General features: G+C 40.8%; 1 protein-coding gene across 4 annotated transcripts; it reads left to right on the top strand.

Annotated features, from left to right (window-relative positions):
- The first annotated feature begins 934 nt into the window (after nucleotides 1-934).
- Nucleotides 935-17909, top strand: LOC128253107 (Krueppel homolog 1-like). Of its 4 annotated transcripts, XM_052981255.1 has the most exons (5): nucleotides 935-2136; nucleotides 2614-2689; nucleotides 13406-14160; nucleotides 14974-16364; nucleotides 16657-17909. In XM_052981255.1, the coding sequence occupies exons 3-5, from the start codon at nucleotides 13423-13425 to the stop codon at nucleotides 16982-16984; spliced, it is 2457 nt and encodes an 818-aa protein (XP_052837215.1). In that variant the 5' UTR covers nucleotides 935-2136; nucleotides 2614-2689; nucleotides 13406-13422; the 3' UTR covers nucleotides 16985-17909. The 4 variants fall into 4 exon arrangements, with proteins under 4 accessions (XP_052837215.1, XP_052837214.1, XP_052837218.1 ...); XM_052981254.1 differs by lacking the exon at nucleotides 2614-2689; XM_052981258.1 differs by lacking the exons at nucleotides 935-2136; nucleotides 2614-2689 and adding an exon at nucleotides 11333-11691.
- Nucleotides 17910-18612: the final 703 nt, after the last annotated feature.

Genomic DNA, 18612 nt, shown 5'->3' with positions numbered 1-18612 from the left:
ATTTTTTAATTTCTGTGATAACATTTTTGTGGATCAGTTTTATTTTTTTGATTTAACATACCCTACTATATACATTTTTTTTATTGTCAATTAATACTGATTAAAATGTGTGGTTTTCCTTCTTTTTTTTTAAAGTTTTGCATATGCAAAGCCTTTATCCAAACGTTCTAACATTGTTTGGATACAAATTCTTTTTTATTAAATTAGAATCCAAATTAACTTAATTTTAATTTTGATTTCATTAAAACAATTTGCGTTTTGCCAAAATTTTCTTGGAATCGAATGGTTAGAATCAGTTTTTGCATTATAAATAATCCAGTCGATACATTCAGTTGAGTAAGTTTTCGAGTTGGGTCAGATTGTAATATGGAGGTTAAGTGTTATTTGGGGATGGTTCGGGTCAGCTATACGGTTGATCTAATCAAATCGGCGAACATTGGACAGGTGATTGGCAACTCCTGGCTGTCCTTGCTAACAAATCTACTGTTCAGCCTATTTCCAGGAATACGTCATCCGGAGAGCTGCAGCAAGCGATAAGAACGGAAAGCCAAAAACCCACCGACAATTCAAAACCAAACGCCAGCGAACCGTCGACATTTTTTACGTTAGCGAAGATATCATAATAAAATTTTTATTGAGTAAGTTTGGCGGTGCCGCCTCCGTCGCGGTCGACTTCGCTGCCGTGACAACAGCAACAACCATTGCGAATAATGCGAATACTGTGAAGGCGGACCACCTTTATTGGCACGTATGTGTGTGTGTGTGTGTGTGTATTCATGAGGGGCAGCTGCGGCAAATGCCGGTTCACGCACACACACACAGCCACTTTCATTCTGGGCTGGCGGCGCAGTCGACGTCGCTGCCTCTGCCGCTTCACTGCCGCTTCTCTGCCGCTTCTCTGCCGCTCCGAGCTTTGTTCTCGGCGAAATTTTCGGTTCTCGTATTTTTTGACGAGCAGCCAACGCGGACGGACGTTCTCCGGGAACTTGGGCCTCGAGTAGTTTTAGAAATCTAAAGCTCAGCAGCTGCAAATCAAATCGAAAAGAGCACCCAGCATAATCACAATACCAATTGATCTCGTTTGCCTTAAAAAGAACAGTGGTGGAAGCGTTACATTCATATTTATGCAACGCAAGTGCAATTTCTGAATCAATTTGTGTGTGTTGTGTGCACATAATATTTAAAGTCTGACAATCAGTATACATAAGTCACAATTAGCTCTGATATCTAAACCCCAAATCGAACGAAATTAAAAAGAGTTGTGGGGTACTAAAACAAAAACAAAAGTAGGAAGTGCAAAGAATAAATGGTTTAAGTGAAGCTAAACCTTAAACTTTTTATGTATGCACATAGCCTAGGTCAATATTGTTTATAGTGGCGTGTGAATGTGCGCAGAGATAACAACAACGATTGCTAGTTGCCTCTCCCAGCAGATAATAAATAGCAATCGCACGCACACTCGCAAAGTGGACCACACACCCGTCGCCAGAACATATTCACGGAAATCGAAAACAACAACACACAACTGCAGAGACGAGCGTCAGAGAGGAGCGCGATTCTAAACTTGAAAATAATAATTTTATAATATCAAAGCGAGAAGGTTGTGATTGTGAGCGAGTGGCACGGGCACGAGTGGCCGAAAAGAACCGAGCGAGCGCCCCCCGAATGTTCACATCAAGTATACGTACGAGTACGATCGCTTGCTCAGCGCTTTTCAGCAGCGCCAGTACTAACAATAACAAAAACAATAACAATAACAATAACAATAACATCATAGCAATAACGAAACGGAAAACAGAAAACAGAAACAGAAACAGAAACGTTCCTCTTCTAACGGTCTCAGTGTATTTTGTAATTGGTCATCACCCAGTGAGAGAGTGGGAATTGTCCCAGCGATTGCGATTACGGGTCTGGTCGCCGAACGCGGCGCAGTGAAAAAGTTTCGGCGGAAAACACTTGCCTCTGGTCGATTCGCGTGCTTGGACGGACGACTTCCATAGAACTTTCGAAAATCAGCGAAACAGTCAACAAGTGTTCAACAATCGCCACAGTTATCAAAGCACACTTTGGATTACTTTTCGCAGTCAAAGAGGACTCAAAAACTGAATTTTTCGGATTTTTCTGATCAATTTTATGGTAAGTTTGGGCATTTATTTATTCCTACAATTGCTATACATTTCGTTTCATTTGTATTTAGGCTTTTTGATTTAATATTACTTGTATTTATCTTCCTCAAAAACTATTGCTAAAAATTTGATTTCAACAAAATCTACCGTAGATGTTGGAAACATTTTGCATACGCAACAATAAAATGCTTCTCCTATAAATGTGTCGCAATTTACGTCAAGCCAAGTATTGCACGTCAATGATAAGCTCCTAAAAAGTATCACAACAGATCTATTAATACGTAACAGTAATAAACACTCACATAACCAATGATGCATTTACTGTATTTCAACGGTTACCGCAATGTAGTATCTCTTACGAAATAGAAGCGGAGTCCCCAAATCACGCCCCCAAACCTTATTCATGATGACTCAGTACTCAATTAGCTTAAGAATCGGCTTTTGAGTCACCATTGTCATGATGAGGCTAATATATAAATGGTTCTAGGTATTCGCAGTTTTGGATAATGGTTCGATTGAAGTTCGAGAGGGGTTTCCTAAGCATTGGTGACTAATTCTCGCAGGTGAGTCACCTTCGTGGTCTTAACACCTGACAGGATCGTGCACTTAAACTCTGATAGCAAATCCTTATCAACAGGTGATCTGTTTCACTGAAGCCCCATAGAAAAGGAAAGCTTTATGCTTTAACTCTTCATACATTTTGCTGGCACTCGAAAGTCTCCTTCGGACTCAAAAACTCATAACATTCCATATGTTATTCAATGCTATAAAAGCATTTAACATATAATCGTGACAATGCAAGTTGTATCAATATACATTTAAAACAAAAGATACATTTCGGACTCAACAATTATAAATTATACCGCACAATGTCTCTCATAATAATTTAAGAGGTTAGAGGTAATTTTTTTTTAACTAAACAAGAAAGCTATTACAGAACTCAAAAGACTTCACTTCTGGTTGAAAATCCGTGCCAGATAAAATGCTTTGGTCACATGTTATCAATCGGTGAAATTTAAGCCTTCAACTTTGCGCTTTGTACGAGTATTTATCAAGACATTCGCCAATTTTGTGTCCGAAGGTCAGTGCCGACGTCAGGGGAAAGTACATATAAACAGAACACAACAAATTCGGAAAATAACACTAACTGGCAAGTTGCGCAGAATTCTCTTCAGTTTTAATCTCTCTCAACTGATATTAAGGTATTTATGTTCACAGGAAATTGTCGTCGCGGGGCACAAAAACAAAAATACCGATTATAAAGTTAAAAAATACAATACGTTCATTTTGATATCGCTATCGCGAATATTGGCAGGCAAGTCGATTTGATTCGTTTTTCGTTTCGGGTCGCGCTGGCTTGCGTTGTCGTAGCTGCGTTCATTCACGTTCCACCTGCTGGCACTTATTGAAGTGGCCACCGATCTCTTATCACTCTTGTGATATTCAAATGTACGTTTTCATGCGGGTGTATCTCGATTCGCTTTGTGAATGGTGCCGTGCTTTGATAATATTTTGTATGTCAGCTTGCTGGGCGGGGGTGTAAGGGATGCCAAGATATATTCCCGATTATAGAATCGGGTTTATATTTCACCCATGGCAGTGAATGAAACTTATTCCAGAATGCTTTAAGGGCATATGAACGTCGGATTCCCAAAGCTATCATCTTTGAAACAGCTTTCAATCTGCAGTTGGCATTTTTAGATCTCTTTACACAGTTTTTCGCCATAAGCCCAATAACTGATATTTATAACTGGCATTTATTATTAGAACCCCACACAGCAACAATTTCGAGTTTTTTCGTTATAAAATATATAATCGAAAGCGAAAAATAAGAAGGAATCAAAAACGTTATCAGCCCATTCGACGCTCACCGATTTGACCGATCAGTTCATTATATTGGCAATATTCTTGCCGTGTTCTCCTACTTATCGGGGCAAAGACCAAGTCACATGACAAACTCGAACCCTCGCTTTTAGGCCGATTAAGCGACTTACCCTTTGCCTACCCCATTGAGTTTCTTGTTGGAACACCTCAGCAGCAACTGAGAAAACTTTTGTGGCTCTGAATATTTGGGAGATACATACATACATACAAACATACATACATACAAACATACAAACATAAAAACATAATGGCAAGAAAGCTGTCGAAATATTCTAACGCAAATTAGGAATAAAGCGAAAAAGCCGGTTCGCAGACATGCGTAAAAAACTTGAACCTGTGTGTGTGTGTGTACGTGAGTATCTGTGTGTGGGGCCAAAAATGTCTGTATCTCTGTAGATTCCAAACCGCTGCCCCCTATTAAATCCGCCATAATTTTGTGAATTTGTGATTGCTGCCTGTTTGTTTATCAAGCTCTTTTCGTATACGCTATGCGTGCCCATGTATTGGATGTCTGTATTGAATGCGTTGCCCTCTCTTTCATACTTCTACAATTGTTGCTTTTTCTGATACTTTTATAAATAAAAAAATGTTGACCTTGGTTAACAACGTTTTTAGCAGTTTCTATAATCTTTCTTTTTTCTTGTTTCTAATTTTCGGCTCTGCCATACCCTAAATTATGTGCTTTTTTGATTCGTTCTTTATATTTTTTATGTTAAGTATTCTGATTTTATATTTTATTGGTATATATTTTATATTAATATATGCCTCAATAATAACCACATTGAAATGTACCTTTTACTTACTTTTAATTTAATTTTTAATTTATAGCGCTTGAGGTGACCATTTTTTTTTGCAAATGAGCTCATAACTCATTAATTTTAATTTACTTTAAATTAGTCTATAATTGTTTAAAAGCATTGAATTTATCATGGTTTTCAGCTGAAGTATTCAATATTTTCCGTTTTTTAATTTTTAAAAAAATTAAAAGCGTTATTTAGAACTATTAAACCTGTTTTCCAAGTAATTTAAAACATAAATTGAAAATTAGAGTAGTTATAATTTTTTGTTTGTCATTTATTTTTTTAATATTTGGACTGTTCCCATGGAAGTTATATGATAATAGTCGTCAAATCAAAATTATTTTATTCAAATAAAAACCGTAGTTCTGAAATAATAAACTATTACTCGAAGATGAATTACAAAAAATATTTAAAAGACTATTATTTTATCTTTTTTTTCCGATTGTTCCTTTGGGATCTACTGCCTGCAATAAGAAGACAGTTTTTGGGAAAGTTTCATTCAGAACTTTAAAACTTCGAGACTAGTTGCGTAGAAGCGGACGGGCAGACGGACATGGCTAGATCGACTCTCCTAGTGATACTGATCAAGAATATATATATTTTATAGGGTCGGAAATGTCTACTTCACTGCGTTACAAACTTCTGACTGAAATTATTATACCCTCTGCAAGGGTATACAAATATTTATAAGATCATTTGCTTATCAATATTACTACGACAACCACATAATGGTTTATGTAGGTAATATTTCCATGATCACCTGCCGAAGAACTTTGAAAAAATCCTGGAAAACGATTCTGTTTTTCTTTTCCGTTGCTTTAGTACTTAATTGGATTTTTATTGTCAACTCACCCTGACGGCTGAGATTTGCAAATATCAGTAAACAAATGTATTTAAAGTTCAGCAAAGACTCAATGGTATTTTTGAAATGGCTTGATTATTGTGCGCGCTATACACTTTTGGATTTTCGATATAAAAACGATATGTACCCATATTAAGTATATATATGTACATACAACATATATATGTATGTACATACAATGCGCCCTCAGCCAGCATTGCAGCTGCAGCTGTGTGCATTTGAAAGCGAATTGCACGAGTGTGTGTCTTTTCGCTTGCGAAAATAAAACATTCAAAATGTTTGCCAAGTTCAAGGACAAGGCTGCAGCGACGTCACTTTTGACGCTGCTTGTTGGCTGTACACGCAAAAGTCGAGCGCTGCAAGCTTGGTTTCCCTTCGATTATCGCTAGTTTCGGCATGCCAAGTATTCACTGTACCGAGCCTCGTTTGAAGGCCAGCTTTTCGGTCGCTGCTCTGCTCCAAATTCAAGTTCAAGGCATCAGTGCTGTGTTGCCTTCTCTGTCTGGCATCAATTAGCCTTCCCAAAAATGGGAATACATATGTACAAAAGCTCCCATTCCTTCCAGTCTGCACTAATTTGGAATTTAGTGATAGGAGCTGGGATAGCTAAATGAATCTCAGGATAGCAGTTTGTGATTGAGTGTGATTTCTAATATTCCAGTACGTTTCTCCACAGTCGCGGTCCCTGGCAATCAACCTGTTAAACTTGTTTTGCCAAAAAAATACTTACCAAACCGTCTTTGCTCGACTCTCTTTATTATCTTCCGTCGAGTGTCGGGCTTGATTTGATAAACTCGAGCACCAAGCGATATTTTGGTGTCGTTTAAGCCAAATCGAGAGGCGGAAGATTCATTTTTTTTTAACTGCATAACCCGAATCGGAAATACATCCAGTTTAAGAAACACGCCCCCGGAATAAGCCCTTCGATAACGCCAGTCACAGTGGCATTCGTAATGCCGGAAGCTTTCGTCCAACCCGTTTGCCTTCCACGATCCTGCTCTAAAAATATCGGGAGCACCCAAAAGCTTTGCCACTCCCCCCAAAAAGTTCACCAGCGTCTGAGAAGCTGGTTATGATTATTTTTAAAGTATTGTTAAAACGTTGTTGGCTTGGTTCAACCAACAAAAGGAGCCCGCACCGCAAAGTTAATTTAACATTACGGCTCTGTCCTTTCTTCGTCACCCCTTTGCGCAAATGACAGCGACGGCGCAGCGCTGCTGCAGCGCTGTTGCAGCGGACAAAGAAAGAAATTCGGCACGTAAAAACACTTGTGTCTCTTTGTGGCTGCTGCCGATTGTGTCCTCTTCTTTGGATGTGTACTCGAATTGTTTATTGTATTTATTTTGAGGTTTTCAGAAAATGTTATATATTGAGTGTGGCTGCTGGTGCTGTTGCTGTTGGCTCTGCTGCGATCGTGTCTGAATCCCCACCCCCAAAAAGCAGTGAGACTTGGGGCTTCATGCACACAAGCACTCACACTTGCCCAATTTTTTGGATTTCTTTTCTCTACACTTTTCGAAAAAATATCGCTGTGAGCTTTTTTCAAAGTTCGTTAACCCTTTGCTGGATTGAGGTTGCGCTGTCCGCCATCGACGTTGCTTGCCGCTGATGGAAGCGTTTTATCGAGCAGCATTGTAATTAAAGCGGAACCATATTAGGCAATTCTGTAAATGTAATTATACCCGTTTCTCGTAGAGTCGACTGCGGTTCTTTCTTTTTAAAAACCCTTTTCGCTATCCACTAACTTCAAATAATTTATATTCATAAGTAGGGACATTTTTAAGAAATTTGGATTGTATTGTGATTTTAGACAACATATTTTAAAGCAGAGTATTAATTAGCAGCTAATTTTAGTCGTTTTGTTTTGTTTTCTATGCGGATTTTGAGAAGAACGATATCACTCCCAGAGTTTTAAATAAGTATGCAATCCGAAATTGGCTAGAACACACACATAAACACAGCTCGACTGCTAGCTGCAGCGCTGCGTCGGCGCAAGCAGCGGCAGCGCTCAGCTGCACTCACACTCACACCCCACCCGATGACATTGCGAGTGGCGACCCACACTCTCTCGTTTGCTTGCTCTCGTTGTTGTCTTGAACTTGAACTACACGTGGAGGGCGTGCATGGGTTTTCGACTCGCTCGCCGAGAATTAGCAACATGGGATGCCGTAAGGAGGTCGTGCGCGGGTTTTCGACAGCCTCACAATCAATGCGCGTGCTGGTTCTCTCCTCCTTCTATCAGCCTGTCATCCACCCTCTCTCGGTTTCGCTCTCTGCAATGAGTAAGCATGTTGTTTGCGGTGACTGTTGCAGCAATAACAGCAACAACAACAACGCCAAGTGGGGGTGGGGTGGAGGATAAAGTACCAAACGAAAGGGAATGTTTCCTGACTGCGCCATTTATGTAGCAAACGTTGTATGTACATACATACATAGGATTTTAAAAAAAAGTGAAAACACGTCATTGGGATGGCCACTTCTGCACACGTACACATTTACGCAGCGACTCACAGTTTATTTAAATCAAACACCATCCAAAACTTTAACAAAATACTTCTGATGCAGGATAACTATGTATTGGTTCAAAAAAGCTGATTTAGATATTTTAAAGAATATTTAATTTTTTTGGATTGCCGAAGTTTGCTTTCTTTCTTATTTTAATACTCACGTTCTACACGCAAGTATTTTATTTCGCCAACTATCGCAACGCATACTGGGTATATGTATTACGCCACATCTGCTGGTTCAACGATTATAACCCATCTTCACCCCGCCCCCGCACCACCTACTCTGTGTGCGTTCTCGCTCGTCCTTAACTCGCTGCTGCGTGTCTCTGTCGCTTTTTGACCTAGGCCAACCGCTGCGCCCCACGCAAATTGTGCGTGGCTCGTCGACATCGCGAACTGCGGCAGCGGCAGAGCTGCGGCAGCGCAGCGCAGCGTAAGCTCAGACGTCGTGTCTAGACCTTCGCAATTTAAAAAAAACACTAAAGAAGAATGCTAACATTTATAAATTTGACTTGTTCGTCCCCATAGCGCTATGGCTCTTATGTTTTGGTAACTGCTCCCGGTATTCAAGTGAGCTTCTATCCTATCAGCAAAAATCAGTCCTCAACTCTCTTCTAAGTCGCAAGTACAGTGTAAATGTATATTTTAGTTGTATTGTAATGGGATCTTTCACTTATGCTCTTAAAACAACTGTTCCAAATCTAAAATTAAACATTTTTGAAAATCTATGTTATAAAAATGTTATATAGCACATAGCAATGGGAAAAATAAACAAATCCTAAAATGCTAATGTTTTAATTCATAAAATATTCTTCAAAATATAAGAATATCGCAATTTATGTATAACAATTACTTACTAAGAATTACCTTTTTAAAAACTTTAACATTTGTCCTTTTCCATGATATTTGGATATGTTTGGGACTTTAACTTTGGGAAAAGTACAAACGGTTCGGGAAAATCTTAAAAAGTTCGATTTGTGTTACTGTTCTGTCTATGTTACGAAAACTCAGGTAGAAATTAGTCGAGCTAATGCTTAAAATATTTTTTTTTCATTTAAGGACATTTTGCCATAATTTGTTAGGCAACAAATAAAATAAACTTTTCTGAAATGAAGAAAAAAAATTGTATAAACTAGAATTTCGGGTGTTAGTGGTCAAATGACTTACACATTCAACGTTGGTAACTTTAAGGGCGTGGATTTATTGCCTCGGGAACTTTTATAAAATGATTGAAATAATAAAATCCAGCTTAATGTTAAAATGAGTTTTTGAAAATCTTTTCTTCTTAATACATTTATTACCATTTCTTTTCGAAATTGCATTTTTACAACCAATTATACTTCGGGCTCAATGTCTCTTTCATTACCAAAAACGTATTCCGGCTGTTCTGCCGTTCCAATTTTATTTCTTCAAGTATCTTATCAATTTGAATAGTTTTCGTCCGGTATTTCTGTACATGTGTACACTATTTCATTGAAAAAGTTTCAACTGAATACAAAAACAGTGAGTGTTGCCGATGATATCGCTTTATCTTATCAGGCGAGCTCATCGAACTTTAACTAGAAAACGGAGAGCTGGTAAAATTATATCGCAGTCCTCCAGTTACTTTTGAAATGGATACTGCAGACAGAAGCACAATTTACCCAGAAATGTGTTAGTAAACAAATTGGCGTGCGACAGAAGAATCTAGAGAGAGAAAAAGAGAAAAGCTTACAATTCGCTTATATCTTAACGTTCATTGACCTCACCAGAAGTGGACAAAGAAGACACCAAAAATTATCACCGAACCCAAACTGCCCAACTCAATAAATCTGTGTGTGTGCTAAGGCTGAGAAATGGTGAATGCAGATTTAGTGTCTGTGGAGGTACATTTTTAAATGTACCTTATCAAAATCCTGTGCCTCATTAGTTGCTTTAAAAACATTGTTTTATTTAACCAGTTACGTTTACAAAAAACATTTTTGTTTTAGCTTTGTTTGTATACAGTCACAATTCTTCTCGTCAAGCAACTTTACTGATCTATCCAAACACAATCTTTTCCCCCACAAGACCAGTTTCAAGACGCTTCATTTCTGAGCTATCCCAACAAAATAACGGCACTTTAACTTTTTCAAGGGACAGCTGTCCGCACTCTTTCTCATTCTGGATCACTTTATGGCACACACGCACTCATTTGAACTCATAATAGATAAATCTATTTTTCCCCCGAAACATTTTTCGTTCGTACCTTCAGAAACTTTTTGGTCTGGTAGCCCAAATGAGCGCGAGCCCACGGCCCACGAAACGGGGGATCGGTGATCATGCTCGTCTCTCCAACCAAACCACACTCACTCAGAAATAGTTTTCGTGTTGAATGTTAATGAACTTTTGCGCTAGTTTAACGCACAGCCGAATAAACACAAACACCAGCAACAATAACAACAACGAAAGCCGATAAAGTTTTTTGAACTTGCCTTTACAAAAACTTTTGTGTTTCAACATTTGCTTCTCGTACTCATTCTGTTTTTGGAAGGTTTCTTATAAATATTTAGTTGTCGAAGGTGGAAACTGGTCGTTGGCTTTCTATAGATGGACTGCGGGAGGGATCCGGATCCGGATCCGGATCCCTCAGATGTATTGTCGATTGTCCGCCTACTATATAGTTATTTTAACTGTTAAAAGTAATTCCTAAAATGATTGAAACAATTTATTATTTTTGTTATAATGTTTTTCAATGAAGTTGAACTTTGTTACTTTGATATCGAACATTACCCGAAAATAAGAACCTAGATTCTTATTAGTTTTTTGTTGTAATTCTGGATGTGTCTCGGAACTATAATTCTCAACTTATTGTTATGTTGCTCGAAAATATCAATATATGCTTATTAAGATTGATTTTTTAACAAATACTCAGATATCAATGGGCTTTACTTTCTATGACTCATTTCCTAAGCACAGGGATATTTTGGAGTACTGTAGAATTGCCCCTTATCTGTAAATCGCAAAGCACTCAAACAGAGATAAACTCGGAAATTCCCCTCGACATTTCACTCAAACATTTTCCAATTGAGGGAAATTTCAGATGAAATGGGACTTGGGACTATTCTTGTTGGTGGTTGGTTTTTCCGTGTCGAGGTCTTTTTTTTTTTTTTAGGTTTGAGGCAGATTTTTCGGCAACTCACCCACCAGTCTCCGTTACACCATCGAACCGAAAACCTCGTGAGCGGCGATGTGAACATTTTCCGGGTCGCATTCTACTCTGACTAGAGTTTGTGCGTATGTTTTGCGTATGTGTGTGGTGCACACCTCTAAAATGACCGACTTTTCAATGAACGATATTTTGAGATCATTCAGAAAAATGCGCATGAATAAGGGCTCGGCCCAAGGCGGTCATTACCAATGCCGTAGCCATCAGCAGCAGCCTCCGCAAAATATCCAAGTTTACCAACACACCTCTACGGTACAACACTCGAAGGACTTGAAAAAAATAATCAAAATCATCAAAAAGAATCTAATTAAGGAAAAAATCACTCGTCAAATGAAAATTCTTGTGTGAAAACGTCATAACTGAACTGATTAGCTTTTAACACTGATAAAACTGAATACATAATAATATAAAGACTGCTGAAAAAATCCACGGACTGATAACCTTAAACTAAAAAATCTTCAGCTAAAACCTGATTTTGCAACGCGAATTAATGAATCAATTTAATAGCAAACCAATTTACAAACGAAAAGATCTCTAACAATTTACTATATAATGATTGGACTTTAACAATAAATAAAAAAGTAATATTATTATTAAAAACGTTAAACAAGATGACTGAAAGCAAGAATGATACAAAAACTTGGACACCCAAACAAATTTGGATTAAAGATGTTCTCCACAAATCGGGCACTGAGTTGCTGGATATATCCAAGACTCAGACGAAGGCCGCCATCAAGAAATCGTCGGCGAAAGGTAATCGCTAGTGTCGCCAAAAAGTTTTACCGAAAAGTCCAGACCAAACGGTTTCCTTGCGACGCCATTTTGTTTTGGTATACGCAATTTTCGTTTTGTAGGAAGGTGTGGGGTTCAAAGTATCGTATTAGTAAACAAGAGAAAGTAAGAGAGAGAGAGAGAGAAAGCTGAGGGAAGGGAAGGAAAAAAATGCCGGTTGGAAACCGTAGGACTCATAATCTTATCTCCCAAATATCCCACATGGGACATTTGCAATGAAATTCTCAATGAAATTGTTCCCAATTCCCGCCATCCCTTCTAGCTTACACTTTTCCTCTCTCCCACAAGCTTGTACGTTTTCCTCTTTTGAAAAAATCCGGCCGGCAATAACAAAAGTGCGTAGAAGAAACTTTAGGGGTGGGTTTCCCCCTTTGACTCCCCTTCCTCTTTTGCGTTTCCGAGGCTTTTCCTTTCTTTTGGGGGTTTTTGCGTTTTTCTTCGTTTTCCTGCGACGCAGATTCAGGATCGACATGTTACGCAGGTTTGTGGGGGAAAATATGTAAGATTTAACTGCATTCGCGTTCGTCATTAAACTCTTCAGAACAATAGGAAGAAATATGGTGCAAACAAGAATATTCATTAGTATTTTATACCCGTTACTCGAACAGGTAGATAGAAGGGTTTCCTGCCTTAAATAGTATATATATTCCTGATCAAGTCGATCTAACCATGTCCGTCCGTATAAACGTCCAGATCTCGGAAACCATACAAGCTAGGAGTTTACATGCAGATTCTAGTTTTTCTTACGCATTGAAAGTTTATTTTAAAACGTGGCCACGCCCATTCTAACGCCCACATGTCATGTCGCTCTTAGACATGTTAGATCTTAGTTATAGTACTGAGTGTGTGTGTGTTTCAAGCTTTTATTTTAGAAGTTGGTGCCAAATTTGTTATAACATCAGTGACAGACGGGTAATCTTATAGTTTGCTCGAGTTATGATTATTTCCATAACCTTTCGAGGAAATGTCTAAATAAAAAAAATTTAATATATTGCAAGCACTGCTTATGTGAAATTTAAACGGTCGTTGGTTTTTTAAAAACACTCCCAAGAGAATTAAAATATGAGCCGGGAGCCCAGAATAAATTATTATTATTTTCATTATTATTTATTATTCTTAAGATGTGTGCTCTTTCTTATTTTTTGGGAGGGAACACTCTGAGTAAAGTTAAAAATCCTTTTGTAATTCCTAACATAAGTTGGCCAAAAATCGATTGCTAACCTTCTCCTTCGCTCTCCTCGTTGCAGACTCAGCCACAACCAACATGGTTTACTATTCCGCTAACCAGCTGCTCATAAAAACGGAACAAACTAGTCAGGCGCAGTTCTGTCTCCAGGTGCCGCCCCCGCTGACGGCGACGACCGCGAGCGTGGGTCTCAGTCTCGGAGTGCCTCCGTCCGGCGGTCAGCAGGAGCAGTTCGAGCTGCTGCAGACGCCTCAGCAGCGGCAACTTCAGCTGCAGCTGCAGGACCAGCATCACCAGCATCACCAGGAGCAGCAGCAGTTCGTCAGCTACCAACTGGCGATCCAGCAGCACCAGAAGCAGCAGCAACATGAAAGTATTACGACGACAACTCCGACGACTCCGGCAACTGGGGCTGCCCCAGCAGCGCAGCGCATCAAGACAGAGCCGGCGGGCCTGTTCCCAGCGGCGGCAGCTGTGGCTCAGGTTCAGGTGCGCAAGCCGAGCGCCAACAAGCCGCAGTTCAAGTGCGATCAGTGCGGCATGACGTTCGGCAGCAAGTCGGCCCACACCTCGCACACCAAGTCGCACGCCAAGAACGCCGACCTCTCGCTGAGTGCCGGAGTGGACGCTGGAGCCGCTGGAGCCGCTGGAGCCACTGGGACCGCCTCTTCGACGGCCATCGAGCTGAATGATGCGGGTCTTCCGGTGGGCATACCCAAGAGCCCGACCATCAAGCCCCTGGCCAACGTGGCTGCCGGAGCCGATCCCTACCAGTGCAACGTGTGCCAGAAGACATTCGCCGTTCCTGCCCGACTGGTGAGTTTCGCCCTAAGCCACCCCTAAATCAAAGCAATTGGCGCTGGAATTTTACATCATTTGTATACCCGGTACTCGTAGGGCTCAAGTGAATTTGAGGAATGCAAAATAAAATTTGTTAAAATATATAAAACAAGAAGGGGAGCAAACTTCGGAAAGCCGAAGTTCATATACCCTTGCAGCTATTGCAAAAATGAAATATTCTTGAAAGCATCAAAATTATGATTGACTTCCGTATATGTTTAAAAACATTGAAGCTATGATGATTTGCAGCTCAATTATTTGATATTTCCTACGGCAGCTATAAGATATTGTTTTCCGATTTTAATAGAATTAAAAGCGTAATTCTGAACATTCAAATTATTAATTTGAATCTCTAAAAATTACAAAATAAAAAAGTTCAATAAATATTTTTATTGTTCCCATTGGAGCTTTATGTTATAGTCGTCCGATTTTGATGAAATTCAAACCGTAAGTCTGAAATATTTAACCATTACTACGTATATGTCGAAGAACTAAATTAAAATACTACTATATATACCAGCAGAATGATCATAAAACTTTTGTGTTATTTTCTACTCTTTTTCTTTGTATTTATTTTATTGGGTGTTTATATATATTTTGAAATCGAAACACTTATTTTTGATTAGTTTGATTGAATATTAAAGTTTTTAAATATAACCATAACAACAGAAATCAAGTTATTTTTAACTGTGTGAATATAGCCATTAGTCCTTGATCGTTTTCAATAAATTAAAATGCGGTTTTTAAGATTCCTGAAATATTAAAACCAATTGCCTCATCCCGTTTCAGATCCGCCACTACCGTACCCACACCGGAGAACGGCCGTTCGAGTGCGAGTTCTGCCACAAACTGTTCAGCGTGAAGGAGAACCTGCAGGTGCACCGGCGCATCCACACCAAGGAGCGGCCGTACAAGTGCGACGTCTGCGGACGGGCCTTCGAGCACTCCGGGAAGCTGCACCGCCACATGCGCATCCACACCGGCGAGCGGCCCCACAAGTGTTCGGTGTGCGAGAAGACGTTCATCCAGTCCGGCCAACTGGTGATCCACATGCGCACGCACACCGGCGAGAAGCCGTACAAGTGCCCGGAGCCGGGCTGCGGCAAGGGCTTCACCTGCTCCAAGCAGCTCAAGGTGCACTCGCGAACGCACACGGGGGAGAAGCCCTACCACTGCGACATCTGCTTCCGGGACTTTGGCTACAACCACGTGCTGAAGCTGCACCGCGTGCAGCACTACGGCTCCAAGTGCTACAAGTGCACCATTTGCGACGAGACCTTCAAGAACAAGAAGGAGATGGAGGCGCACATCAAGGGGCATGCCAACGAGCTGCCCGACGACGAGGCAGAGGCGGAGGCGGAGGCAGCGGCGGCCCTGGCATCCGCCGGCTCCTCCGCCGGCTCGCCGTCCTTGCAGGGAGTCGGCAGCACCTCCGAGAGCAGCAACCACTCGCCACCTAGCTCGCCGCCGGTCACAAAGAAGCCCCGCCAGGCACGTCCGCCGCGCGGACCCAAGGCCGGGCCAGCAGCCCTTTCCCTTGCCTCCTCCTCCTCCTCGCCACTCTCGCCCAGTTCGCTCAGCTCCACGTACTCGCCCTCGGCCACCAGCCTGGCCTCGCCTCCGCCCACAACAGCCCACTACCTGCCCGCCCAGATGGAGACGGATGCCTTGAGCCGCGACAGTGGGGTGTCCAGCGCCCAGGCCGCCCACAGCTATGCGGACGAGGAGCTGCCCACCGACCTGAGCATGCAACAGGGCCAGGGCACGGCGCCAGGGCAGACTGCTGGATACTACCAGGCCCCGCCAAGTCTGCTGGAGCTGCAGCCCCAGGCACCCGGGACCTCGATCAATCCCGCCCTGCTTGAGGCAGCCAACATGGCGCGTCGCCATCACGACAACGACGACCAAGTGCAGGACGAGGACGTTCACGCAGCCGCCTGGCAGATGATGCAGCTGCGCCGTGGCCACGGCTCCTTACCTCCCACGGAGCCGCAGACGCAGTCGCAGTCGCAGACGCAGTCGCAGACCCACCAGCAACAGGTGCCCACCCTGCATGTCAGTGATCTCGCGGCCAATTACGATGACACCCACGAGGCCACCGTACTGATCGAGCACTTCAAGCGGGGCGATCTCGCTCGCCACGGGCTCCACAAGGGCTATGCGCCAGTCCCCAAATATGAGTGAGTGTTATGTTCCCTCGACTCATCTAATGATAGTCATAAAAAATGTGATTTTAGTTGTGTTACATTTTTACAACAATTTGTAGTAAATTATCTTTAAGCTTAGCTTCTTCTATTGAGCCTAAAATGTACTAAAATTATGAAATGATCTTAAATGATTTTAAAAAAATTTGAGGGTCAACTTTGAAGAATACTTTTTAAAAGAAATTAGCCACAATTTAAAATGAATTTGGAGCTAGGGTAAAAACCAACTGCTAGCTAGCTTACTAAACACCCTTTCTGCTCCCCCCAGATCCGCTCTACCCAATCCGGATATCGTGCGACGCGTGGAGGCGGCAATCGGACTGCGGTCCAGCACGGAGTCCCCTGAGCGGAGCTCCTCGCCGGAGAGCGACTCCCTGATGATGGCCGACCGCAACGTGATGACCCTGCCGCTGCGCAAGCGCAAACACTACATGAACAAGGGCGAGGACGGCGAGTCGGAGAAGGCCCTGGGGGCTGGCGGAGATGGGCCTGCCTCCGGCAGTGGCAGTGCCAGCGCTTCCGGTGGCGTCGGGGAAGGACCCGGGTCGAAGGTGATGAGAATGAGCTCGGTCATTCAGTTCGCCAAGGCCTCTTAGGGGTGCGAGGGGTCTCCCCAATCAGCATTAAGACTGTCCAAACAAATTCTAACTGAAATTAGTTTAAGTTTTTTCTCTGAAGTTCGGGGTTAGGCCCAGAAGAACGAGGAGGGACAAAGCAGAGCGATCGTTTTCGAGCAGAGAAAATGAGAATGCCAAAAGTATTATAAAAAGAGAAAGTTTGTTTTAAAATTACTATTACTTCCTATTACGTTTTATTGGAACTCAAGATGTCTTGGTCCGATTTTTGTTAAATGTTTGATTTTAAAAAGGGTTTCCAATATTGTAGAATTTTCATTTCATTTTGGCAAATATAGTTTGTTTTCCTGTGTTGTCACTTAGTCAAATTGCAACAATTGGCATTATGCGTATTAAGCATTAGCATAACTAAAATAACTATGTCTAAGATCATTTAACCAGACCCAACCCTAAAGCGTATGCAGTAATAAGATACGTGCATGATTATACAAATAATAAAAACGGTATGCAAAGGCCACATTGGCACTTAATATTTATGAATACCCATACAACTATTTATTATTGTAATGAACTCTGCTCGCCAAACTTCTTCCTTCTCCTCCACCATTAGTGTCAACACCATCTTAGACATTTTATATCCATCATTTTATATGCATTTTATATTTTATATATAACGGCACATAGTCTTTACATAGGAAAGTAATGAAAAGCGGATTGGTAGTTTTAATTTTACAAACGGAGAACATTGAACTGATTAAAATGAAGAAAGCCAGCATAATTAGGTTTATGTATTTTCAAACAAGAAGATAGCAAATAACATTAAGTGCGCCAGAAAATAATTTTTATAAACGCAGGGTTAATATCTAGGTCTAAATTGTAAAATCAAATATTGCAAGAAACATCGCAAATGAAATCAGAAATTCAATAAACAATAATAATAAAAATACATTTTTATAAGCATTTTCTTAAAACTGGGTGTGACGGTGTGCACTATGATACTACTAAATAAAAAACAGCTGGAAGCAAAGGGTGCAATCCAACCCCTTTAAAAAAATATCGCTTCACCAAAAATAACAGTTGGGCTGAAAAACTTTAACTTCATTATTCAATATACAGTTGCGAAAAAAATAGCACCGTTGTGCAGAGAATTATTTTTAGTGCTAAAAAATGTTCAGTTTTAACGTTGTTTTCATTTTCTTTTTAATATAAAATGAGATATCTACTCTGTAAAATAAGATTATTTATTTATACAAGTTACAAAATGGATCGGCAAACAACATAACACCATTATAGGTTTTGTTTTTAAAGCATAAACTGTTATGGTCTTTTTGCTGATTTTATACCCGTTACTCCTAGAGCTAAATAATATATATAAACGACGAGATCTCGGAAACTATAAAACTAGAGTTTTGGGATTTAACACGCAGATTCTAGTTATGCCTAAGCAGGGCAAGTTTATTTCGAACCATGGCCATGCCCATCTAACGCCCACAAACCGTGCCAGACTGTCTTGTCAGTCTGAGAAATTGTTCTTGCTTGAAGAGCAGCGAAGAGCTCACATACTATAACATGCTCGCACGTTTGTGTGAGTAATTTGCTCGGGGAAAGTGTCAATGTGTGTGTGCCAACAGAGGTTTTATACTGTTCGT

Source organism: Drosophila gunungcola (assembly GCF_025200985.1).
Source record: "Drosophila gunungcola strain Sukarami chromosome 2L unlocalized genomic scaffold, Dgunungcola_SK_2 000007F, whole genome shotgun sequence".
Lineage (NCBI taxonomy): Eukaryota > Metazoa > Arthropoda > Insecta > Diptera > Drosophilidae > Drosophila > Drosophila gunungcola.
Note: the sequence above shows the minus strand (reverse complement) of the source record. Positions and strands in the feature narration are given on the sequence as shown.